Source organism: Notechis scutatus, chromosome 2 (genome assembly GCF_049901735.1).
Source record: "Notechis scutatus isolate UNSWTSFEM ecotype Mainland chromosome 2, rNotScu1.2, whole genome shotgun sequence".
In the NCBI taxonomy this organism is placed as follows: domain Eukaryota; kingdom Metazoa; phylum Chordata; class Lepidosauria; order Squamata; family Elapidae; genus Notechis; species Notechis scutatus.
In genome coordinates, this window is record NC_142010.1 from 152,416,264 (window position 1) to 152,443,814 (window position 27,551).

Genomic DNA, 27,551 nt, shown 5'->3' on the forward strand with positions numbered 1-27,551 from the left:
AAAAAGCCAGGGAAAACATTGTGAAAGCTTTTTTTCCTAAGAGTTTCCCTTCTGCATTTATGGGTCTGATCAGGCAGGTTGAGGGCTTGAAGCCCAAAGTATATAAGGAGATAAAATACCTGTAACTCCTGCAAGATGAATGGTTTTATTTTTGTCCCATCCAATTCTGGATCCCTCCTTGGTGCTCTTTGAGCTTTTGTGATGACTTTAAAAGTAACAAGGAAGCCTTCAGTTGCATCTTTTAAAAAAAACAACAACAACAACCTCCTATAGAGTTTCTACTTCTACTGAAGTTCTAGAGCTATGATGCCCCAAGAGTGCCATTTATGTTTAGCATGCTTCATTCTGCAATATTTGAAACGGTATTTCAAAAAATCAGTAAATTGGATACATTTACTCATAGCAAATATATAAGGCAACAGCTGTACTGCCTGAGGATCTGGAGGTATGTAGATCCTAATACATCTGGAGTTTCAGTCAGGCTAAAGTTAAGGATTAAGATATAAGAAGTCAAAGGGTTGCCCTTGACTTTAAGCCCAGAGGGGGTTGTCCTTGATACTAGTTGATGTCTGAAACAAGTGACAGAGGATTAGTTTGACTTCTTGTCTTCTTTAAAGGGATATTCTACCTGTACGTAGAAGTCAAGTATTAACCATGTTGATTGATGGGGTGTGTGCTGGTATCTCCTAGACTTGATCTGAATTTATCTTGAGAGCAGCTGATCAGAATTCCCGAGTTGCTAGTCTTCGTCCTCTTTGCTTTCTGTTGTCAAACATCAATTGCCTGAGGGTTTCAGCAGAAGGAATTTTCCTACCTTTTCCTACCTTTGCTGCATTTCATAATGCAAAGTGCCCCAAGGACACTGTTCTAATTCACCCTCCTGCAAATTCAGGGTTGGTTTAATGAGTAACATTTACTTGCAAGGAGGTGGTAGCCCCAAGGCTCAGCACTGCAGGAGAGCTACCTAAACTTCCAAAGCATACAACTCCAGTGGAAAGTTTTGGAGACTCTCTGCTTGTTCTGACTCTATCTGTGCGCAAGTCGATCTGTTTTCGCAGGCTCTGCCAGGTGATTTATCATGGCATAAGCAATAGCCCAGCCAGAAGTCACAAACCTTAAAAAATCTCTCCCTGGCAAGGCAAGAGAGTATTCTCAATTGCAAGCTTGTTCTTTCTCTCCCTAAGAGGAGGATCCTGGCCTGCAGCCCTGGGAGCAAGGAGACTGGCTCCGCTTTTTCACACCGCAGGAGGTGTGTTTTCACACACTCTGAGAAATGGACGTATTAAGGAACATATTCTATGGGAGTGGATATTTAACAAATAATCCTGTTTCTGTTTATCTTTGGCCCTTCCTGCCCTCAAAATACTGGTTTGCAATTATGGCTTCCGAGCTCTCTTCATTCTTTTTGTCTCCCCGTTGGCATCTGTAAGGCTGACCTTAGCCTGCCTCTTCCTCCACTCTCTTTGCTGCTCTCTCCATTTGTTCTGCAGTTACCTCTTCTCCCCTTACTGATTCACAAACATAAACCCCAATGTTTTAACACAAAAACACGCCAAAGAACAAACTGATCAGTTCAGCTCCTTTGTCCCAATTTTAGAAATAGGAGAAGGGACTCCACATCTGCAACTCCTGGAAGGCCAGAAGATTCAACCCCCGGTACATGGTTAAAAGAGCTGGGGAAGCTGCCTTTTTGTGTTGGAACAGCTTGTGCCTGGCACAAAGACTTGAAAGAGCAAAGGGGTTGGGGATCGATACCAGCCTGGGTCAGCAGCTGCAGGTCTCTTAGTGGTGGCAGCTCCCTTGGCCTTCAGCAAGAATATCTGTAGGCTTCTGTTGTGCTCTCCCTGGTTGGTAGGTTGTGGGTGACCTTACATCAAACTGAAGAATGACACTATGCAGAGCTGGGAGATGTAGTTTTTGTGGCATGGATCTGTTATAAAAGTTACAGAATTGGCTACCCCCCTAGTAAACAATGGAGAAAAAATATGAGCATCACGGCAGTAGGCAAAGCAGTGGACCTTAAGTTTCAGTGTGCAGCTGATCACTTTGCAAGAGGGCAATGTACGTCTGTTTAACAAGACCTGGGCATATAATGATTTTAAAACAAAATGATGGAATAAAATACAAGATCTAAACACCATGCTAAATCCCACATGACCAAGAAGCAAAAGCTATAGCGTTTAATTTTAAAATGAAAAGCAGGAGAACGCAGGAGTTCAATTAACAAAAACAAGTTGAAGCACTGTAAGGAGGAATGATTAGAATATGCTAATGTCTTGACCAAGCTGGTAAAGGTTCCAACCTTGCAACAAATTCTAGAATTCAAACTTGTCATGCTTCTCGGTCTTCAGCTAAGACCCAGAAGATTTTCTAAGATTTATAAACCCAGCTAGACACAGACAGGAAAAATTCCTTGGGAAGTGCATTCTGAAATAGAGGAGCACCACGACGCCAGCTCCTGCTTCACAACTTAAAAATGAAGGATGCCCTGAAGTCAAGCCATCGAACCTTAACCAAGAGGCAAACTAATCAAAGGGGAGGAACAAACGTTGGTGGTCCAAGAACTGTTCCAGATGTGGAAGTTTTGTTGGAAATCCAAACTAGCCTCAGTTGTTTTCCACCTGTAATACTAGCAAGCTGTATGTCAGAGCTATTATTAGACTTGTATTTAGAGTCTTGTGTAAACGGATTATGTTAAGAGTTGGGCAGATAATTCTTAAATGGCTATGAAGTCACACTTCATGTGACATAAGCCCTGAGACACACATTCTTCTTCATGCATGGATTTGCTGCTGCCTCCTAACAGTTCTGGCAATATCTTGGATTTCTCTGAAGGTTCCTCCCCCACTTGCTTGATCTTGAGGAAAATGGGTGAAATAGGATCAAAACTAAACAGAGATGCTCTTACTGAACAAATGGGAGTATCACTCTGAATGTTTCTATGAGTCAAACATATTCCTTGGAAGCTGGAGTAAGGAAAGGAAGGCTCTGGGTTTGGTAGTTCCTTGGGTACTGGTGGATAAGTATTGATGCTTCTTGGAGATTCAGAATAAATGACACGGTGAACAAATTGTTACAGGATCTCTTTTCAAGTGTTTAAACCTGCGTGTGTTTTTTTTAAATGTAAGCATTCCACAAATTTTATTTTCTATTTCATAAAGAGATTTATATTCCTGTCCTTAATCCTCACTCCAAAACCAGAAGTCTCTAGAGCAGGGGCCTCCAACCTTGGCAACTTTAAGCCTGGAGGACTTCAACTCCCAGAATTCCCCAGCCAGCAAAGCAAAAAAAATACTTTGATGATTAAATAAAACGATGTTGAAATTTATTTGGCAGGGGGGAAAAGACAAGAAGTAAGATAAAACTATTGCAGGATGCAAGGGCGAGGGGAGGTTTTGGATTACCCAATTGGGAACTATACTATCAGGCAACAATATTGATGTGGGTGAAGGAATGGATTGTATTGAAAAATGCCAGATTAACACTAGAAGAGCATGATTTACAATGGGGGTGGCATGCATTTTTATGGCACAAAGAAAGTAAGGTACATGGATATTTTAGGAGACACTACATTAGGGATGCTTTATTAACAGTATGGGAAAAAATAAAGAGGCTATCATTATATGAGAATACCAGTCTGGTTATCAACATTAGAAGCTTTTACGTATCCACAGCTTTTTTAAAAGGAACACATTATTAGATACGAAGAAAATTTTAAATGAAAAGGGTGAACTCAAAACAAAGCAAGAATTAGAGTTACAAGGGATAAATATAAATTGGTATTCATATTTGCAAATGCATACAAGGTATAAAAAAGACATTAAGATGGCTGGGTTTTATAAGGAATTGACTGAATTGGATAAAATCCTAACAGGCTCTGAAGAGAAGTTGATCAAAAAATTATATGGTTATTTATTAGGAGTGAAATTAGAGGAAGAAGTAAAAGAATCAATGATTGCATGGGGGAAAAATGTTGGATATGGAATAGATATGGATAAATGGCAGATATTATGGCCTAGAAACTATAAATTAACTATGTCAATGGCAGGGGTGAGATTCAAAAATTTTAACAACCGGTTCTGTAGGTGTGGCTTAGTTGGTGGGCATGGCTTGGTGGTGATGTGACTGGGTGGACATGGCTTGGTGGTCATGTTATTGGCTGGGCGTGACCAACTCAATATCACTCACATTGAGGCATGCATCTCCTCACCTGGCTTTTCATGACTGTGGGGATGCTGCAACAGTCGTAAGTGTGAAAAATGGTCATGAGTAACTTTTATCAGTGCCATTGTGACTTTGAATGGTCACTCCACACAAGCAAAGTACCATCAAAGGAGGGGAAAAGAAACTCCAGAGACGTTCCTGAGACAGGAAGTCTAGTCCTGCCAAGAATGTAATAAAGGTTAACGGAGAGGCAGTTTCTGTAAGCAACACCAGAATGTTTCCTTCCTGCCTTCCTTACAGGATTAGGCCAGTAATTTCTTCTAACAACTGGTTCTCTGAACTGCTTAGAATGTTAACAACCAGTTCTACTGAATAGGTGCAAACTGGTAGAATCCCACCCCTGGTCAACGGCCTATAAAGAGAATTTGTGTAAGATGTTTTACAGGTGGCATTTACCCCCAACAAGAATTGCTAAGATGTTTAAAGATAAGTCGTCGAAGTGCTGGAAATGTCAGAAGTCACCAGGTTCATACTACCATATATAGTGGACATGCATAGAAGCTAAAAAGTATTGGACTAGAATACACATGGCTGGAGAAAATGATAAAACAGTGTATAGACTTAAAACCAGAGACATTTTTATTGGGAATTTTGCCTGAGGGTTACGACAAAGAGTTAACTTATTTGATTATCAATGTACTAACAGCAGCTAGGATTGTATTTGCACAAAATTGGAAAAATGAGAAAATTCTAATGGATGAGGAAATAATTAAGAAAATAATGGAATGTGCAGAAATGAGTTAGATTGACAATGGCAATTAGAGAACAAACAGAAAAAGATTATTATTAAATTTGGAATTTATTTTATGAATGGCTGGATAGAAGAGAAAGAAATTGAAATATGTAAGTACAGTATAATATATCATTACTGATGAACGAATGAGAGTAAGAAAATGAATGTGAAATATATCATTGAAAGTTAATAATTATGTTAAGGATAATGTAATAAGTGATACATGTGATATAAAATACTGATTAGAACAATAATAAACTTATATAAGTACAATATGTATGATAATGTTATTATGTGCACAAAGATATATGTACCCAACTGACACACTGTTGAACAGAAAGGTTTTATTTGTTTTTGTTTTTGTTATAAAAATAAAAAAAACTTTTTATATAAAAAAATAAAATAAATGACACAGTGAACGAATTGTTACAGGATCTCTTTTCAAGTGTTTAAACCTGCGTACTTTTTTTTAAATATAAGCATTCCACAAATTTTATTGTCTATTTCATAAAGAGGTCTCTATAGAGTCTAGACTAGACCATCCTGTCCAAACATGATACTCGCAAATACCTTGGATTTCAACTCCATGGTCAGAGATTGTGGAGATTGAAGTCCAGGACATCTGGAGCATCTGAGTCTGGCAGAAGTCTTATATTCTGAACAGCTCAATCTGTGACTGAACTAAGGCATGACGGATGATGAGCGTTTGTTCTTCTAACCTGAAATTTCCTAGGTAAATGCAGGAGGAATGAACAAGTTACCTAAGATGCAACCCGTGTACAAGTCACCAAGAGCCATTGTTTAATATCTAACCTAATAATCAGCCTTCAACAGATATATTATCTCTGTATTTATGGATAATATTTTAAAATCCAGATTAGTGACTATTAGTGATCCTTAATAGTTTTACAACTTAATGATATGCCAAGTGACTTTTGCCCTTTGATAGTCTTGATCCTTCTGAACTATACTTCATAGGCTGCTGCTAAGTGTCAGATCATTTTATCTCTTCACCATTTTATAAAGCACATTCATTTGCTATGCCAAGCTAAGGTGTAACAAATGTTGGGGTTATAATGGAGAAGGGTATTCAGTGCTGTTTATAAACAAACCTGGCTGGCTATAGCAACTCACTTCTCCTGATATAAAGAGCTGGGAGATAAAAGAAGAAACAAATCAGAGAATTAGGGCTCTGTTGCCTTGTCCCAAAAAAATGATCTAACACAAACATATTTCTTATACAGTATTTCACATCTGGATGGTGAATACAATTAGTTGTATCCATTTGATCCCCCTACAAAGGAGGAATAAAGCCGTTATTCATTACTGTTAGAGTCCTTTGGCTGCCTCTGGCTTTTGGTTTCAGCTAGCTTCAGTAGAAACTTTTCCGTTATATTATCCAAGCTGCTTTAGTCCCACCTGGTATCTTGGCAAATGGTTGCCTGAGCTCACATTTTGCCCCTTTTCTTTGAATAACATGCTTTCTCAACTGTAAACCTAATAGCAGGGATGCTACATCTTTTTGCAAAGAAATGGTGAGTTCAGCTAATTGGAAACATGCTGCTCATCATGCAACACAGATCCATAGAAGGATATCATGTATGCATCTGTTTAGTGGGTTTATTGTGCATATTATGTTCCAGGAAATATTTTTTTCTATAAATAACATGTTTTTAGTGTTGTTGCTATTATTGTTATTATTATATACTAATGGCTTGTCAAGCTGACAATGGATAGTATGCATTAAAAAAACATTCGGGTCGATACCTCATAATACACCAAAACATTTAAAATGAATATAACTGAAACAACAAACAAAACCAGATGCCTATAATTGCCTGTACGGTACCATTACATTCTTGACCAGTTGAAGCTTCCAGGTGATCTTCAAGGGCCTGAAAGGTATTGCTGAGTTGTGAAGTAGCCAGGGCATGAGTGACTGAAAGGCCTCCTGATCCAGAAAAGATAAGCACCAGAATAAGCTGTGAAAAGGCTGTCCTGATCATAGCTGCCACTTGCTAATTAAGCAGGGAGAGTGAGCCCTGGAAGAGCCCCAGACTGTGCATCACCCTTGAATGGGAAATTCAACCCCGTCCAAAGGTGGAATATCCCCAGAACCAGGCTGTTCCAAAACTCACAGCCATTCAATCTTGGAAGAATAGATCATGAGATTCCTTCCTAGCCAAGCCCACATAGCCTCTAGGCACTAGGACAGTCTCACTTGACTGCTAGCTAAAGAAGAACAAAAAAAAAATTGGTTGCTGTTATGGTGGATTAGCTTTTACGTACACTGTTTTGTCATTCACATTCAGTGGCATCTCCTTTCCACCCCACCTTTGGAGCAGACTCAGCAGAAATGTTTCAAGATGGAACCTCTAGAATCGTGGAAAATGCACTGTTTGCCATTTATGCTGCAGAGTTTTTATTATGTAGAAAATGGATTCTGATTATTCAAACAAAAATATGAGTCACCCTGGATGATATTGAATGGCTTTCAAAACATTAATTGTTCCAAATTTTAAAATGCCTTGTTGTATAATTATGATTAGTTACTTAGGCTTGCCACCAAATAAAAAGGCTAGCTTTTTCTGAGTTCCAAGGTATGCCAACATTTTAAAAGGAAAGAAATCAAAACTCTCAACACTCCATCTAAGCAGAACATCCTCCATTGTCTCCAAAAATCACACCATATTGAGTGCTGCCTTCAAAGCAAAAGTGAAAAAAAAGAATCTTTGATTCTTGAATCTTTGATAGTTTATGGGAAAGGAAATTGTATCTCCCCCGATGTTGCTGAACTGCAAATCTCAATGTTGCTCATCAGTGGCTGCTGAAGTTGAAGATCAGCATCTAGGTTATTCACCTATAGCAGTGGTGGTTAAACTTTTCGGCACCAAGGGCCAAATGAGAGCACTTGTGTGCCAAAAGGGCACCAAGTACCGAAACGCGTGCCAGAAACCGGAAGAGTAGCTTCCTGGCACGCACATGCTCACTGGCCACCTGGTCTTCACGTGCAAAGATCAGCTGGCTGTCGTGCATGGACACACTGGAACCCGGAAGAGCAACAGCTGATAGCTGGCGCGCCCGGAGAGACAGCTCTGCATGTCACTTAGGGCAAACATGCCATAGGTTTGCAATCATGGACCTATAGTTTGTTAGATGCTGGGAGAGGGCATAGTGGTTGACTGGAAGTTGAATAGTCCTGTTTGGGGCTGAGGATACTGGTTTCCTCAGCATCACTGTAGGTTGCAATAACTGAATATTAAAGGAGGTCCTGATAGTATTTGAGGTTTGAAGATTTTACTATTATACAGTTGCCATTTCTAGTCTTTTGTCCTTTCTTCTGTCTCCCTGAGCCACCTGTGACAAAATTCCCCAATGCAGTATTTGGTGTTTGACAATGGAGCCCTATTTTAACTTAATAAAACAAAGGACAGTGGCAATCATATGTCTTGGCAGGTTTGAGGAACTGAACTCTTGCTTTTCCTGAGCAAGCCTGACTTTTCTTTCAACCTGGCTTTCTTGGGTCTCTGTCAGCTGTAGGAAGAGGGACAAGCCACTGGCAGCTGAAGCTTGTTCTGTTCCCAGCTTGGTTGAAATCATCCTCTGGTCCTGCCCTCTCTCTGACTCCTCTTAGAAACTTCCCAAACTGGCTTGTAGAATTTACAATTTATGGCAGTGATACAGGACAAGACCTTGCTATGAAATACCTGACAGTATTTAGATTTAATTCACTTTACTTCCCAGAGTTTTCACAATCTTATATAATTGTCATTTTTCAATTGTGGTCAAAGGTCAAAGCTACCTTTTTCTAAATTTGGTCAGTGCCGTTCTATCCTAGTGCTATATCAAACACTGCACAGATACTATCACTGTGGATAAACGTATTCGGATCTATCCCAATCAGGAACCCTGGATGACCAAGGAAGTCCAGCACCTCTTGCGTGACAGGACCAAGGCCTTTAGGTCCGGTGATGGGGCAAGATACAGTGTTGCCAGAGCTAATCTGAAGAAAGGTATTCGGAAGGCCAAGACTGATTAAGATTGAGGATAATTTTTATAGCAATAACATGAGGCAGGTGTGGCGAGGGATTCAACAAATTACAAACCATCAACCGATCAATGTCATCCCTGCTGAGGGGGATGCTTCATTGGCAGAGGAACTGAATCATTTCTTTGCTCGCTTTGAAGTGGAGATATCAGAGACAGATAAAACACAACTACCAGCCAATTGTAGCCCCCACCTCATTGTGGTGGAACAGGAGGTGAGGAACATTCTGAGGGCTGTGGACCCTAGAAAGGCTTCCGGTCCTGATGGTATCTCTGGCCGAGTGCTTAAAGACTGTGCTGAGCAGTTGGCTGGCGTCTTTACCAGGATCTTCAATCGGTCTTCATCCCAGTCCACTATTCCATCTTGTTTGAAGGCTTCCACCATTGTTCCGCTGCCAAAGAAGTTCCCTATCAACGATTACAGACCAGTGGCACTCACTCCTATCATCATGAAGTGCTTTGAGAAATTGGTCTGCCGGCACATCATTTCTGGTCTTCCGCATACATTTGATAAACACCAGTTTGCGTACAGAAAAAATAGATCTACAGAGGACGCTATAGCCATCACTCTTCACACTGCTCTGACTCATCTAGAACAGCGGGGGGGGGGGGCTATGTGAGGATGCTTTTTGTGGATTTTAGTTCTGCGTTTAACACAATTCTTCCACATAGACTAGTGTCTAAACTTCTGGACCTTGGGCTTTCTAATTCAATCTGCCTTTGGATTATGGATTTCCTGTCTGTCCGCTCACAGAGGGTCAGATTAGGTAATCATACCTCTTCAGCCCTTATTCTTAATACTGGTACACCACAGGGTTGTGCATTGAATCCCTTTATACTCTTTATGTGCATGACTGCATTCCCACTCACGCTAGTAATACTGTTGCTAAATTTGCAGATGATACAACAGTGGTGGGACTTATCTCCTGGAGGGGATGAGTCTGCCTACCGAGATGAGGTGGACCAGTTGCTTTCGTGGTGTGGAGACAATAACTTGGTCCTCAACGCCAATAAGACCAAGGAGCTTGTAGTGGACTATAGAAGGAACAGATCAGACATCCAGCCCTTGTTTATCACGTGTGCACATTGTTCCTCTCCTTAGTTCCATTTCCTCTCAAGGAGGGCACCAATCCATGGGGACCTTCTCTGACACTCTGTCCTTTGTTTGCAGAACAGACTCAGCGATTCAGAACTTGAAATGACCTGATCTCTGTTTGCTTTTTCTCACTCCATGCTGAGCCATAAATTTAACTCCACTGACTGAAGTCAGTGAGCCACCAGCTAGTCAGCTTCCTTTTGTGCAAAGCCATCCAATTTTACTGATTTTGCACCAGCTCCCACCAAGCATGCCGTTTGGTGAGCCCCAATACTCCTCTGAAAGAAAGGCCAGCATTCAAATTTTTATATAGGAGCAAAAGTGCCAATCCTGGGGCTTATATACGTTACACATATAACAGGACTACCCAGTTTCTAAACTAAATGGATCTGACGTTATCCACTGGTAACAATAATTAATCATGCTGTGGGATGATCCTTCTATTTTGGTTATTTGTATATAGGTAGGTCACAATTAGTGCAAGTTCAAATAATATATTTGATTTCGTGTAAATTGATACCAGGTCATGTTTAATGTGACCCCAAATTCATTAACATGAGGCTAGTGTGTGTGCAATTGAAGATAATGCATGCAAAGGCCTGGAAACTAAAACATATGAAGAACGGTGGCAGGATTTGGCTAGTTTAAAGTAAAGAAAAACTAGGGGTGACATGACAGCAGTATTCCAATATTTGAGGGGCTGCCACAAAGAAAAAGGGGTCAAATTATTATCCAAAGCACCAGAGGGCAGGACAAGAAACAATGGGTGGAAACTGCTGGTAATCAAGGAGAGCAGCTTGGAATTAAGGAGAAACTTCCAAACAGAACAATTAAATCCGTGGAACAGCTTGCCTTCAGAAATCGTAGGTGCTTCATCACTGGAGGTTTTTAAGAAGAGACTTGACAGCCACTTGTCTGAAATGGTATAGGGTTCCCTGCTTGCGCAGAGGGCTGGACTAGAGGATCTCCAAGCTCCCTTCCAGCTTCTATTCTATTCTATTCTATTCTATTCTATTCTATTCTATTCTATTCTATTCTATTCTGTGGGGTCTAAGATGCTGCTAATTTTTGTGTGTGCAAAATGGAGAAAAGAAAGATTCCATCAGAGGAAAACAGTACAAGTTCAAAATAGAAGATACTTGTTATTACATTAGAGCAAATATTTGATGTTACTGAATGACATGAACGTGGTCATGGCAACACAAAAATAGGAGATGTAAGACTGTCTGAGTCTATGGTGGATATTTTTTTTTATTTTGTTCTCTGTGACTTTGTTAACCATACATTTATATTATTTTTATCTTTACTGTAATATTTAATAAAGAAAATATATGTTTAGAATTTTTCATTGTCTATTTCTGTTAAGCTGGAACCAATTGCCCTATTTTCCATAGAAATATCATTTTTTTATAGCTTTAATTAGAATAATGCAACCCTTTCGCGGGATTCATTAACCACGCTAACTGAGACCTACTTTTATTCCAGAGATAATCCTTTGGGGGGCAACGTTTCTTTGCTCATCCTGACAGGTACTTAATTTTTCAGGTTTTCACCTTGCTTTGGGAACAGACCACAGGACTTAGTAGAGAAAAGAAAAGCAAGTTCCTCTCAGCATAGACTACTTTTCTGCCTTGGGCCTAAGTTCCCCTTCTCTCTGCATTAATATCTGGCTGCATCTTTCAGAAACAGAGGCAGGTAACGTGGGTATGACTAAAGGCTGTGTCTCTACCATCAATTGTGTGGCTTCTGTCGGTTACTTTTAAGAGCTCAAAAGGAAGAGGGCACCGACTGTTAAGACAATTTCAAGACGTTAGCGAAGCTACTTCTGAATAGAAAAATATTAAGTAAATTATGAAAAATATACAAGCGAGTTCATAACGTATATAGCAGGAGCCTTGAAATCTAAAGGTCAGTAGTGAAAACTGTTAGTTTTCACCATAGCCTGATTTCACCATGGAAACCATGAGGCAGTTTTAGTTGTATAATATTCGGTGTAAGATTTGAGGTGGTTTTCCAATAGGGGTCCTTTCGCTCAGCTGGGTTGCGGGTGAAGCACCACTTGTAATCAAACGTTACAGTTTGCAACTGCAAAAGAAATCTCGGTTGTTTCCTATCATTGTCAGGTAAATCGCAAGGGTGAACAAATATTGGGAAGCTATTATTTCTGTGACAATCGTCAACCCATGCGGACCTCCCATGCCTACTGCATAGAAAGGTGGTGAAGTTAAAGATACTCACTGCACCTGAAGTTAGTCACACCTCCACTGTCTCAACAATATACAGGTTTCGTTTTCAACGCTTCCAGGATCCTTCCAGGAAATGTTGTGATAGGTGTGGGTCTGGGCCTGCCCATCTTTGCACAGGTTCAATTTCATAATCGATGAACTATTGTTTTAGAACTGTGTTTCTCAACCTTGGCGACTTTAAGGTAGGTGGACTGCAACTCCCAGAATTCCCCAGCCAGGTTGAAAGGAAGAGAAGCCAAATTGCCCTTCCTCCTGCCCTTCCCCCAGCCCAGCCACACTTCATAAACAAAGACACATTCATTTGGGTGGAAGGTCAAGGTGGCTCCTTTTATTGCTATGTTCCATGATAGAGCGAGCATACCCACACGCACACGCGCATACATACTGTACACAAAAAGTAATTACAGACAATATATAACCCGCAGTTAATTACAGAGGAATGGGACTTGAAGAAGTTTTGCAATATACCTGGCACTGAGCTAATACTGGCAATTGGGATTAAAGCTGCAATGTTGGAAGACCGGGACACAAGGTGTGTATATATATGTGTGCATGCATGTGCGTGCCCTGATGTGTGTGTGTGTGTGTGATGAATGTAATCTCCCAGAGCATAGTTGGCCTTGAGCAGAGGCTGATGATTGCCATTTCTCCCTCCATTTGCAAAATGGAAAACAGAGCGTGGCATTTGCATGGGCTGGGAGTGTTTGAATGACAGCAGCCGATGCTCTGGAAATCCTTTGCTTTGGACCAGACTATGGGGCAAGTCTCACACTTTTGCACACGGATGCTGGTGGAAGTGGTCAGAAATCTCCAAGTTACGTTTTATTTTACTCCTGGGACTAATATTTCTTGAGTGTCTTTCATCGGAATGTTCTATGCTTGTTTCATTTCTTCTATCCAAATTTAAGATTCGACAGTACTGGATTTTTGGTTACATTTTCCAGCCCTGGCTGGCAAATTAATACAGGGAAGATGAAAAGGATGAAAAAAATCTGTCCCAAGATGGATCTGCTTCAGAACAGCAGGCAGGAATTTCCTAGGCAAAGGCAATAAACAGAAGACTACATAGATCACTGACCGAGACCTGCAAATTTCTTGTCAATTGTTATTTGGAGAAGGCAACTAAGGACAAAACCTTCATGGCCTTATTTTGGCAAACTCTGTCAATAGCTAATGGCCTTTGATAAACCAATTGGAATCTTGCTGGCTTTCAGCTCTCTAATCAGTATCATAACCTAGGGAATCATTCTGGTTTGTGGCTTGTCTGTTGGGATGAGTCATGGCAGCTAACTGCCTCAGAGGGCGAGAAGGCCAGGTAATGCTACTTGGGGAGGCAAAGGTGGGGAAGAGATGAGGGAAGAGGAAAGGGCTGATCAGAGATGTGAACAACCCAGTGAAAAATCTGAACCCCGCAATCTAGGGCCTCACTGCTAACACAGCTGGACGGAGATGATAAATGAAGCAGGAAAAGGTGGTGGGAGAAGTCCTGCAATGAAGTCAAAGCTTTCTGGGCAGGCACAGGTCAAAATCATCAAGCAGCATCCATCACTTCCTCCTGCTTCTCACTTTCCTTTCCCACCCTGCAGGCAGTAACGGAGTTAGAAAGGGCAAAGATTTGTGAACTATGGCACTTGGCAATCTCTGCCATCAAGCTGACACATCTGCAATGGGAATAGAGTCTACGAGGCAGAAATATCTAAGGTGTGACCAGCTGGCCTCGGACACTGATTATTATTATTTCTGTCGAGACAATATGGCCTCCTCACCTTGTGGACATTTCGTGGGTTTTCCGATCATTTCTTTCTTCCAGAGCCCTTTCATTAATTCATGTTTTCCTTAGCACAATGAGCCTGGTTGTTGTCATCAATATTTTAAAAATGTTTTTGGTGTATTTAAGGGTGAAGGCAAATCTCGAAAAAGACGACGGCAAAGAAGACAGTAGCTCTTGTGTGCAAGAGGACGCAAGAGGGTCTTTGAATCTGAGTGGCAACAAGCAGGAGGAATAGTCCTGCAAAGATTAACTTCAGGGAGGGATGTGAAGCTGTGGCTGAACACAATACACTTTCTAAAGGGGATTTTAGTTACTGTGTCCTACATTAATAGGAAATGGAAGAAAAACGTACTGAAAGATGGCCTTTCAGTCTTAATACTGAGTCACAAATTTATTTTTGCTTACAAGGTAATGCGGTTCTCAAAACGACACCTATATGGAGATCTTGGTAATAGCACACTATAGTTAAATCGAATAAATCAAAAGAGTCAGTGATCTGTTGGAGGCAGCTGGAAGAAATGTGGGCAAGAACTCCAATGGAAATGCCCATTTTCCCAAAGGGATCAACTGAGGAAGAATTCAGATGGAACAGACATGTCAAATGCATTAGCTGCGTAGACCCCCAAAATGAGCATTAAAAACCCCTACGATGCATTTTTTTTTTTAAAAAGAAAACAATGGGAAACAAACACAGGTAGCTTGCTTGCAGATTGTCATATTTAACAACTGCATGTGGATGCATTAAACTGTGAACAGAGCATTATGAAAAATAGGCTTGTTTATTAGATGTGATGCTGTATCAGCATCTTGCATAGTGTTTCCGACTTGCAAACAAACATAATTAATTTAAGAAGTTCTGCTGAATTTGATCTGGTATCCATGCAACCCAAGCATTTTGTTTATAATGGCAACCAGCTCTGAAGCTTTCAAGGGACTCACAAATCAAGCATGAGAGTCTTCCCCCAAAGGTTTCCACAGCAGCTGATAGTCAAATGTACACAATAACTGGCTATGGAGGCTCTATTTAGTTTTTCAGGCAAGCATTTTGTCATGCCTGGCTTGGTGATTGACAGTTGTTCTGTGAAGCAGCAGTTAAACACATCAGAAGCCTTAAAACTGATCATAAAAACAGTAATTAGGTACGGACAATACAAACTACATGCAGCAGATGAAATGAATCACACAATTCTTAGTTAACGCAGATCAGTTCATCCCTCCCTCCCTGCCAGATCTTGTTCTTTTTTCCCAAATCGTTGCTTATTTGTTACATGATCATCCTATATACTAATCCTAAAATTTAAAAAACATCCAATTCCCTATTTCATGAGGTTGGATTGTTATTTTAAACAAACATAGACAAAATATTTATAACTTTTGTCACAAAATAAAATTCTATAATTTCTTTCTTATCACCCTTTTTTGTACAATCTGCAGAAATATAAGAAAATTAAATATTTCTATTTCTTGTATAAGTGCTTCTTTTTAAAAATAGACAAGTACGAAGCTCTCTACAACAGTTAAGGATCGGTTTCTCTTGGATACTTATGCGAATAAATGTATATTTACACAACACATTTTTTTTCTTTCTTAGAAAATGTGCAAATAAAAAAACTAGTGAAGATTTATTGGGAGTTGCATAAAGCATTACAGCAGCCTTCCTGGATTTGGTGCTTTCAACAAAGAGGCTATTCCCAGCCAGCACAATTGTTGGATTGTACTGGCTTAGAAACCTGGGTGATGTCCATCACAACTGTCAAAGGGCACCAGGTTGGCAAAGGATGGCATAAAGCAATGTTTTCAAACTTGGCAACTTTAAGAGCTGTGGACTTCATCTCCCCAAATTCCATAGTCAGCACAGGTCAACACCTCCTAAAATGACCAAATTTGAAATACAATTGCATAGAAGGCCACCAATGATTTGATGCCAAATAAAGGTGGGGGAATCCAAGGACTTTCAAATGTTTTTAGACTTCAAATTCCATCCATTTCACAATATTCGGCCAAGGATGATGGGAACTGTAGTCTAATAACACCTGCATATCCATGGCTGTTCTGCTCTTGACATGGAAGCAGACTTTGGCAAGATTTATTCAGGCAGCCGGGTTGAGGTGGGGGGTTGGATTCTAATTCTGGCTATAAATCCTGCAGAACCCCCTGGGCTCTTTTCCAAATATGTCTATGGAGAATTATTATGCACCTTCTCTCCCCAATGCACCCAACCCAGAAGGTAATTCCTGCAAATTGCAGGTGCCAAGCAGAAAGCACTGCCGCACCATTTCACAAAGTAGGTTTTAATGCTTTTGGAAGCCATGGGTTGAGGAGGCAGCACAATGGCAACATAGGAGGCACTTTAAACATTGGAACCAAATAGTGTTGTCTATCTCGGTGGGGAGGGGGAGAGGATCTGTAAAATGCAAGACATTGTTCAGGAAAGGGCTATGTTTTCTCCAGGAGCAGGGCCTGGGGTTAAAGTACATGATCCCTTCTCCTGCATTCTCATTTTGGGCAAATTTGTAATACTATGAAGCTCATTAATACTGTGAAAGTCATCATGTGGTCTTAATACCAAGGGTTCCTGTGATTCAAGTTATTTGGTTGGTTTGACACCTGGTATGACAAGGGGTGGGAGGAGTGGGGAGAGAAAGGCTCTTAGTCACCCTGCCCGTTGTTGACAAAGACAGGCCAGGAGGGCTGCCATTTTGGCGTGAGGGGAGCGTCGACCTCCTAGATCTGGGAGGGCACAAAAAATGAGAGACGCTGCTTTAGTGTAAGAGGGACAGAGCTGAGAATAGAGTCCCCAATGCTAATTGCAATTGTTCTTTATGTCTCCCTGATGACCGTAGTAGTAGGCACCTAGGGACCTGGGTTCTCAGCACATCCCTTTTGAAGCCTTCCTGCTTCTGCTAAGTGCCAGACTCTGCTTCCTTGACAAAACCAGAGATGGGGGCCAAATATACAGCCCTCTCTCACCTGATCAACCCTCCTCCCCACACCTAAAAGCAAGGAATAAAAGTGCAGTGCTCTGGATCCCAAAGCAGTCATCCACTGAATGGGAAGGAATCTGTGTTCCATGCATTTGGCTAAAGATTTCGCGGGTACTTACATGTATGGTATTCAGCTTTGTTCGGGTATTTTCCCACGTCATTATAGTTGTAGTCATTATAGCTACAACTTTAAAAGCACAACTATAATGACGTGGGAAAAGACCCGAACAAAGCTGAATACCATATATATATATATATATATATATGGTATATAATGTATATAGAAATTTAAAATATTTCATCTTTTAAAAAATAACTTCTTTGTTTTAAAAAAATGTAAATCTAAGGCTCTCCTCCCCGCCCCCCTTTCCCTCCCCCCACCCCTATGGCCTTTAGTACTCCATCCTTCTGATCAAAGATCGGAGGAAACCAGTTAATCCACCTCTCAGCCGTTCTGGTGCTCGAGAGGAAAAGGTGGGAGATGGATCAAGAATCCCTAATACCTCTTCCCCACAGGTAGGCAGCGCTCCCCCCCCCAACTTCACAGATGGAATCCTTTCCCCGCCTCCACCCTCGGCAGACCAGGGCAGGGCCTCTCCTGCAGTGGGGGAGCGTTGGTCACATGATGCTCTCCAAGATGACAACTTTGCCCGCCCCCTCCAGGACAGGGGAGAGGTTGGTCAGAGCATCTGTTTCGGGCACCTTGTACTCTAGATGGTGCAAACCCCAGACTGGCTGGGTGAGATGGCGCCAGCGCTGTGAAGAAGCAAAGGAAGAGAGGTGTGGATCAGACCAAATTTCAGAGATACCTTTTTTTTGCCTCCGCCTCTTTCACCTCCTCCCGGCATCCCATATACAAGACACACCTCATCCTTGTGATTCATTCATATCAACTCCTCAATCCTCTTTCTCTCTAACATACTCAAGGATTAATATTTTCGGCTGTATTGCTGATATCTTTTTTTTATGTTTCATGCCTCCCCCCATACAGTAGCCCATTATTATTTTTTTAAAATACACTATTGATAAATTTCTGGGCAAGGCAATCCTACTCATCTTCTCAGAACCTGTGATGGCCTCAAATCCCTGCCAAGATTACATGGGCAGGAGGGAAAGGACGGCACCCAGCCTGTTATAGGGGGGTCAGAGAATATTCTCTCATTTCTACCCATAGAGAGAGAAGTGAGAGGAAAAGCATTCTTGTCAACTAAGAGATTTTTCCACTCTGTCAAGAATGGGATGGATGACGGTATCGGACTTTTCCTCCAGTTCACTTCCTCCCTTTTCCTCAGTCCCGGGACAGGTAATTTTGTGGGGAAAGGGAAAGGATAGCCAATATTTCAGCAGGGCAGAAATGTCCCTCACCTCACCCCACAATAGTTCTGTCCATAAAACAAATACAGGTGGTCCTTGACTTACAACCATTCATTAGTGACCAAAGTTAAAACAACACTGGAAGAAAGTGATTTAGGATAGGTTTTCACTTTATGACCGCTGCAGCATCCCCATGGTCACACGATCAAAATTCATGCGCTTGGCAACTGTCGTATATTTAGGAGAGCTGACTGTCCTTAGGTTCACGTGATCACCATTTGTAACCTTCCCAGTCAGCTTCCAACAAGTCAAGCCAATGGGGGAAGCCACATTTGCTTAATGACCTCATAATAACTTCAGTGATTCATTTTTTGTGTGGCAAAAAGGGTCATCAAATGAGGCACAACTCAACAACTGCCTCGCTTAGCAGCATGAATTTTGGGGCTCAGTTGTGGTTGTGAGGACTAGCTGTAAAAGGTGGCCTGGAAAGCTCTCATGCTTGGGAACAGAGCATCAGCAGCCCAACCAACAGCTGCAACAGCCCAAAAAGTGTCTGGGCATGAGGATCTACAGCCAAAGGAGGGAAGAGGTGGCTTGCTACCTCTAAGCTTCCTTGTGGTCAGCTTGGGCAGATGCTAGTGTAGGCACTGCCATGCATGCCCCATTCTCAGCTCTGGCAGGTGGGAATGCCAAGGTTTAGGGTCCTAGGTGCGGTTTCAGCACATGCCTACAATCTCGAGGTTCCTAATGCTCCCACCCATATGTTTGGTGCAGGTGACAGCCAGAGGGTGCCAGGAGCAAACTCTGCTTCCTGCTATTGTTTCCTAGAAGCCCCTTGAGCGGAAAGGGTCTCCCCCAGCCACGCATAGAGGTTCAGCCCCAGGACCTGCATCCCACCCCTTCTGTTCTTGTAATGTGGGGGAGAGAGCCTCACCTCAGCCAGCGTTCCCTTGGCACGAATGAATTTGTAGAGAGCAAAAAGAGGGACACACAGCATGGAAGATAGTGCAAAGCCCCAGCCAATGGCTTCTCCCCACCAGGGGTAAATGTAGCTGTTGTTGTAGATCAATGGCTTGTAGTAGGCAACGTTGAAAAAAAAGATACCCTGGAAATGAGTTACCAATGGATTAAAAATATGACAGTTCTTCCTCTTCCCAGTTTGTAGCCCTACAGCAGATATGACAAAATTACTTATACTTGCTTAACCTTTTTTTTTTTTTCTTCCTTTGAAGGGAAAGAGCCTCTCTCTTTGGTCCTTTTTTGGACATCTTAAGCATTCTGAGAGAAACAATATCTCCACAGCTGCCTTCCCCCAACTTTGTGCCCTCTAAGTGAGCTGAACTCCAATCCCCAGAGCTCCTAACAATCCTGTCAATACTCAACACTGTTTGACTCCTTTATTTTGTAGGCAGTGCTGCCTGCCATCATCACAGTTATCTTTTACCTCAGCAGCTGCTTCTGAGAGCAGCAGCATCTTTTGGAAATGAGGGAGGAACAGGATGCTGGCAGATGCTCTCTGGAGAGGCTAGTAGTTTATGCGTGCTGGCATTTTGAATGAGAGCATATCTGGGATATGCAGGCCCACTTTGATATTATGGGGAAAGCAATGGGCCTTATTCCTCATTTGCAGGCTGAGTAGGCACTGGGTTGGGATACCAAAGCAGTAATTCCTTCTGAATGGTTCTAAAAAAGCAAATGTTCACATCCGGTGGGAAGTGGAAACGTTTGTCAAACTGGCCTAGGGGCACCATATACCTTTGAGCTGGCACAGCTGGTTTGATTACTATTTTTTTTTTTTTAGAAAATCAAAGGAAGGGAGAGAGCCCCAACAGCTTTTTAGCTTTAAAGGGGCATGAAGGTGGTCATTAAAGAAAGGCCACATAAAGGAATTTAGAGTGGTCTTGGGAAAGATATCAGAGAGCCATTAAGGGGAAAGGAAGGAATGAGTAATTAAAGGGGGGTGATGTGAGGGTTTGGAGAAGAAATTACACAACCCTGGGACAGATGACTGGGCCCAACCCTGAGGGCCTTCAGAAAGGCAGTAAAGCAGTATAAAAGAAACGGCTCTTTCCCTAATATCTGGGGTCAGGCTAGTAGACTCCCATTTGTTGAAAAATGGTATATTTTACACTTCATTTCTTTGTTTATTTATCTATGGAATTTATACAGGTGGCCATCTCACCAAAAGTAACCTTGGGCAGCACACAACCATAGCCCTGATCACCATTTAATGGTCTTAGTTTATTTCAGGAGCATGTGTTATTTTCCTTCTGTATTTCTGTATTTTTCATGATTTTAAATGCTGCTCAGTGTCTTGACTTGGGTGGCCATTTGCATGCCTTAAACAAATAAACAACTGGAAGCATGAGGGAAAAGATTATAAGTAACTTTGCCTCGATTTTGTTTAATATATGACAGGACACAGAGAAACGTGGGACAGACTTGTGAGATTCTGTTATTCTATCTCACTACAATAACAATAATAAATCCCTGCTGTGCCAATTTCTCAACCTGATCTACACAGTTATCCACCCCCCGCAAAGTCCAGTTGACCCAGAGACCAAGCAGATTTTCCCCTACTGAATTTCTGCCTGTTACATACCTGGATGGAATTAGGAAAATGAACAGCTTTCCTTTTTTTTTTTTTTCTGGGCTTGTGGAGAAAATTAGCTTTGAGGCCCAATTTGGTCCAGTGATTAAGGCACCAGGCTAGTAACCAGGAGACTGTGAGTTCTCATCCCACCTTAGGCATCAAAGCTGGCTGGGTGATTTGGGGCCAGTCACTCTCTCAGCTCTCTCCGCCCAGATGTCAAGCTTGGGCAGCAAATTGGTTGGTCAATTCCAGTTACAACCAATGGATCAACACTTAATTTGACCCCCAAAAATGGGCCCTGCACTGGTGGGAATACTCTAGAAACTGAACAACAATATAGCAAAATCTAGCTTTCCCCCACCACTAAGACTCCTCAAGAGCTCCACACCCCACCCCACCCCAAATTACCAGGCAGATGAGAGGGGTCACGACCATCCAGCACCATTTCATCCAAGGAAAGGGCCGGTACCCAATCATGCAGGCAATGTCATCCATGAAACGGTCAGCCCCTGGAAGGAGATAGGAAGCCGTGAAAGAGTGAGAGGCTTCTGAGAATGTAAGTGGAGCTTTGCTGGATCAGACTAGAAAGGGAGATCAGAAAGGCTGGGCCTGCTTCAAACGTTAGTGCCTTGGATCCCAGAACTTCCAGGGTGTTTATATACAGCCTCCATGCTTGCCCTACATGCAAAGCCACTCTTAGGAATAATTTCAGAAATGTGGCACGGTATAACAAGGGTGTCAAACTCAAGGCTCTGGGGGGCCGGATCCGGCCCATGGGTTGCTTAGATCTGGTCCATGAGGCCCCCTTGGAAACAGTGAAGGACTGGCCCATGGGGCCTCTGCCAGTGAAAACGGAGCTCGGGAAGGCCGCCTGTTTTGTCTGGCAGAGGGTTGCAGGAGGCTGTCGCAGCCGAAAACAGAGCTCGGGAGCCTGTTTTCACTGGCAGAGTGCTCGGGCACCACAGGTGCCCCCAACATGAGTGATGTAGAGCTGGCCACGCCTACCCTGCCCCCCCACCCCCCGAGATCAAACACAACCCTGATGCGGCCCTCAATGAAATCAGGTTTGACACCGCTGAGGTATAATATCCACCCAGCTTTCTTATTCCTGACAGTGGCCAACTGGGTCTAAACCAGGTACTAGAACCCCTGTGAGGCAAGACCGAAAGGGCCCTTAGCGTCTCCACTTGAAGCTTTCTGCGTACCTCTGCCTCACCTCAGCAGCCCAGCCAGTCTGCTCCTCCTCTCCTAGTGACTGCAGATTAAATGGGAGCCTTTCAAGGACACAGCTCTGTCTCAGCAGCCCAGAGAAGGAAGGAAAAACAGAGGTGCCCTTGACTGAGGATGGCTAGTAAACAGAATGTCTAAAGTCCAACCTTTCACTACATTAATTACGTACACAAGATTACACCTCTTTTTTTCTTTTTTTTTACTCCTGACAAATTAAACTGAAATAGCACTTTCTGTTGGTTTGAGCACCACAGTCAGTGAGGGAACATGGCTAGGTTTTTTTTTTTTAAAAAATGCTGCTGTATTCTCAATTATTAGGGTAGAATAATGGTCTAATGGGTGGATCTCTGTCCCTTCCAAGTTCCAATATCTGCTATGAGTGGAATCTAAACTGTATTACTATTGTCAGCTCCAAACTGGAAAGTGATAATTAAAAACGAGGTGTATGTGTTGTGCTGGGTAGGGTTGGCCTTCCCACTGGAGCAAGTACTGACAGGGCGAAGGAAAAAAAACCAACCACCCTTTAATTACTCTTTGGCCATGTGAGGGAGAGGGAGTGCGACAGGGACCTCAGATGCTAATGCTTGATTACTATTCGGAGGGGAGATCTGAGAGCTGCTGCTTAGATTGAGAAGTTGAAAAGTCTCAGAAAAAGTCCCAAATGTTGCAAGAAAATTCCAAGGGTGTATTCCCAAAAGTCATGCTCGACTTAAGGGGGTCTTTTGCTTAAAGCCAAAGGGTCTGAGCAACTGATCACATGGCAAATTTGTTCCTAGACTTTCCTATCTAAGACTGAAAAGGTGCGTGCATGAATGGTGGTAAATACAATTCTCTGTTTTTCTTAAGGGTAGAATCATTTGGCAGACTACTTTTCCACATAAGTTTCTCTCCAATAAAGGAGAATATTTCTAGCTGTGGGTTGAAATGAGGGGGTCCTTGGTGCTCTCTGGGCTTCTCAAGAAAATAACCAGACTCAGAAAGCACCAAGAATTTTTTCTCCGTATGTGAAGATGGAGAAAGTTCCCACTTCTTCCATGCATCACTAGGAGTTTAAAATGGCAAATCCAGGACGGTTTTGTCACAGCCCTGACAAAATAATCCATGCTTAGTAACCTTGTCCCTGAGGTCTGCTGATGAGAGGCATTTCCCAGTTACACAATTTGTAGTTCCAGATTGCTAGGAGGTTTAAAGAGCTTTGGAGCCTCTTCAGCAGACAGAGTAGAAAAACTGAGGCACTTGTAATGAAAATGGGCGTTTGGGTTGACACGGTTATTTGATATGCACACCAGAAGCCAAATAAGCCAGAGCAGCTTTCAAGGCCATGAGAGGAAGTAACCTCAGGATAGATAGGACTTGGATTAAAGCGTTTCCAAATTGGCTCCAGTGCTCATAAACCAGATAGGCCCCATCCCATAACCCGGTGCTCATAACCATCAAGGACAAGAGAAATTGTAATCAACTTTTAAAAAGACATTATAGAGTATTAACTCTACACACACACACACACACACACACACACACCTGATGCCGCTGGTTTATCTGCAGAGAAGGTGTGCTTTTGCCTGCAGCCAGTCAAGGCAGCACACGCAGGGCCAAGCCAGAAACGTTTCGGTCTGTATGAAGAAGAGCTCTGATTTGCCCTTTGCCCTTTGCACATAAATCAAGGCAGGTACAAGGGAAGCTTTTATCATTTATCTCTTTATTACTTACATTCCACTCATACCTACATTAAGGAAAGTGCAAGACTGCTAACAAAGCAGATCTAGGCTGTTAGCAAGGGGAGTGTCCTGGAGACTCGTTAGGGTCAGGCAAGGATCCTTTTCATCTCTTCCCTACTACTTGGGTGATGTGAAGACTGATTGGGAAGTAAGATGAGACCAGCAGCAACCCAATTAGTTTTGAAAGTAAAACACCATACTGAACTGGAGAGGAGAAAGACATTTTTGGTCCCTGGAATGCCAATTTTCAATGCAAGGAATCAGGTCTCTGTCTTTGACCGTTTTCTTTTAACTTGTAAAGGACAATGAAATATGTGTGATTTAGATCTCCAAATGTTCCTTTTGCCTGTCAGCCAGGTCCTAAACTCACTTTAATCCACTCTTATCATGGGGTGGATAGGGAGGAGAGCTCAGCCCATACAACCCCTTTTCTTTTAACTGTGATCTCACCCTACTTTAAATGTGAAAGAGGCAAGCCAGTGTGATGTGGGAAAGCCATAAGGTGCAATTCCAGAGCAAGAGGGCTTGTTTTTAAGTCTCCGTAGCACGTGTGACCCTCTTTCATGCTACTGATTAATCACTAAGCAACTTCTGAGCTGCTTGCATTAACAGGAGAGCCATCTTCTCTAAATGGCACCCACTAGAAGCACTAGATGTGTTTTGTTTCTTGGCTATCAGCCCAATACATCTAGATTAGAACAGAATCTTAAAAACTTTTGGGGAGGCATAACCTTGAGCCTCCCAAGCACTTTTCCTGCTAAAAGCTAAACATGGGGCTGCCTCTTTTACACTGTTGCTTGTCTGCAAGCATATGTGCATATGCATGTCAATTACTAAATGTTATACAGTAAATGATTCACCCTTGGAAGCAGGTTAAATGTCACATTTAGTCCATTTGTGCTTTTGAGAATTAGAAATGATTTTTTTTATCTTATCCAGAGTGCTTGCTCTACTGATTTGTGCCAAGCAGCTGACATGCTGGTTGATCTGTATCTAGTGTCAATATTTGGGGCAAAACACCTCTTGTTTTGCCAGCATTGTTTCAGGTGATTCTTCAGGTAATCATCATGCAACTGTCTCTTACCATAAACCCAGGCGATGACCACGCACTCCCAGAAGGCCTGCCACAGTAGTGTTGTGCCACTCGCTGAATAGTAATCGAAGAGCTGGAAGACATACATGCCCCCCTAGGAGAGGGGCTGGCTGTGAGACAGCAGGATGAAACAGAGCACTTTCAAAATGGCCTCCCTTGCCTGGCTCCAGGTTTCTCTTCTTTCCTACTCAGGGCACCTCCACAAAATTAGTTCTAGCTCAGGTTGGCCATATCACAAAACGGTTGCTAAGCAAGCACCTTCCCCCCACCCCACAAGAGACAGTAGAAGCAACATTCCTTCCTTAAACCTGCTTTATTGAACCCGCTTCTGCTGCTTGAAAAAGAAAGAGAAGGAAGGGAAGACGGGAGGTTCCTTGCCACGAAGGGTAGAGTTGAGAAAACCACTTTCCACTCTTCACTGGAATGAAAGAACAGGAATATGTGGCAACTCCCAACCATGCTCTTTTGCCTTGTTGAGCAGGTTATGGAAGGCAGTGGCTAAAAAGTTTGGGAGCTTTACTTCCTGAGTAGGCAGCAGTACCTGGCTGACTTTCCTCTGGGTGGGAGGCTATGCAGAGTGAGGCTCACTGAACTTCTAGATGGGAGACCATTACAGAATCCCATGGTTGTAAGAGTAAAATCCAAAAGAACAGAAACCCCTTTGATAAACGAGTTTAAACGTGCTTGGGATAAACACATGCCCATTATCTGATAAATAATGAAAAAGAAAAATAATAATAAAATAATGTATAAATTAAAAAGAAAACAAAAATACTCAAAAGGCAGATTCAATGGACTACCATATCTTTTCCTGCCTTTTCTGCTTTTTCTACAATGTGGTTGTGTCTACCGAGGCACCAAGAGTCAAGAGCAAAGAAGAGTTGACTTTCATTCTGCTACCTTCCCAGGAGGCAGCAGGAAGATTGGAAGAAAAACAACTAGCCGTCCTGAAGGTTGGGACAGCAGGGAAGGGAAAGTTGAGCAAAGCTACTGAGCTTTGGATGAGTAACCCCAAAATGTCTGGCGGTTCCTGAGAACGCCAGGAGTAGAAAGAAAAGGAGGTCTAACTGTAAGGCAAAAAATGCTTTCTCATTCTGCTGGGCAAAGCGGAGAGATTCTGTGGAGAAAGTTAGGCTACATCAGGAGTATTTCAAATCTTCTCATCCAAATCCTTCTTACTCCCTGGACACACATTCAAAACAGCAGAAAGAGGCTTGTCCCAACACAGGTGGAGCTTAAAAAAAAGAATGGCAAAAAAAAAAGAAAAAAGAAAAAAAGGAGAAATCCCCCACCACAAATATTCACACCCTTCTTTGCCAACGGGCATCTGAAGGTCTTAAGGAATGGCCCTTCCCCGTCTTTGCAATGTGAGTGCTCTCCCCGAAGCAGAAGAGAGACGGGAGTTTCTGTGTATAGGTAGTGGGTCTGTAAACCTGAGTAACTGGGAATTAGCCCTAGGAGGAATGATCACCTGGAAGTTCTAGTGAATTAAATGGACTCATCCCAATGGGATAAAGTAGGCACGTGATTGTTCTTATTAAAAACAGCCCTTTCTGTTTGAGATTCCACATGGCAGAAACACTGTAAGAGATGAGCTGGAGATAAACATTTCACAGCATGTTCCGGGTCAGCTCCCTGAAGGGAGGGCAGGTATTCTCCCTGAAGGGAAGAGCAGGAGCTTGCTTTCAAATTGTCTCTCTGGGACCCCCTCTCTGCTCGCTCAACCAATCAGGGATTGGTTCAGGCACTTTCTAGGCCATGGCAAAGCTTCAGGGATTCCCTTACACCTGTCAGCTGCTGCAAAGCAGGCGGCTGCATGTGGGAATCCCAACTGAGTCGTCATTGCTCAAGTACTGGCAGGAAGCGTTTCAGTCGGGGCAGAGATCTCCCTGCCCTAGAAACACAACAGTTGTGGCATTTGCCCTGATGAATGAACTTTTCCAAGCACACTTCGGTCCCAGTCATGTGCTCTGATTACAGTTAAAGTCCTCTGATAAATGAATTTCTGGTTCACCCAGTAAAGGCACTTTATCTAAACAGAAGAGGCCCTGCCACAATCAACTTCTTTCATACAAGAGACCCAATTGCATCTGCCTCAAATTGTAAGTTCCCGATCAGTCTTAAATCACTGCTTCTTGCTGGTTGGTTTAATGAATACCAGTTCTGCCATTAAAAGCTCATGTAGCACATTCTTTGCATACTAACCACCACCACCCCCAATCAAACCATAAGGAAACAAGAGGGGAAGAACAATTATGCCTTAGACCAGGGAACAACTCCTACCGGGCCGCGGCTTGCTGGGCGCTGCCATCTTTTTTTCATGAAAAAGTGCTTCCGGTGAGCTTTTCTGTAGAAAGCTCACCGGAAGCACGTTATCAAAAAAGATGGCGGCGTAGCTCGGTGAGCTTTCGGGTAAGCCATTTCTGCCGGAATTTCACCCGGCAAAATCGCTAACACCGCCATCTTTTGATGAAAACGTGCTTCCGGTGGTCACCGGAAGCA

The 27,551-nt window shown here is 42.5% G+C and overlaps 1 protein-coding gene across 1 annotated transcript in view; it reads right to left on the minus strand.

Moving 5' to 3' along the window:
• Window positions 1-12,652: 12,652 nt before the first annotated feature.
• SLC6A8 (solute carrier family 6 member 8) overlaps window positions 12,653-27,551 on the minus strand; it is a 37,443-nt gene continuing 22,544 nt past the window's right edge. Inside the window, exons 11-14 of the mRNA XM_026676219.2 lie at window positions 25,041-25,143; window positions 21,417-21,517; window positions 19,350-19,520; window positions 12,653-17,857 (exon numbers count right to left, since the gene is read on the minus strand). Of these exons, the coding sequence (XP_026532004.1) occupies window positions 17,720-17,857; window positions 19,350-19,520; window positions 21,417-21,517; window positions 25,041-25,143 (513 nt within the window). The 3' untranslated portion in view covers window positions 12,653-17,719. The remainder of the gene's footprint in view (window positions 17,858-19,349; window positions 19,521-21,416; window positions 21,518-25,040; window positions 25,144-27,551) is intronic.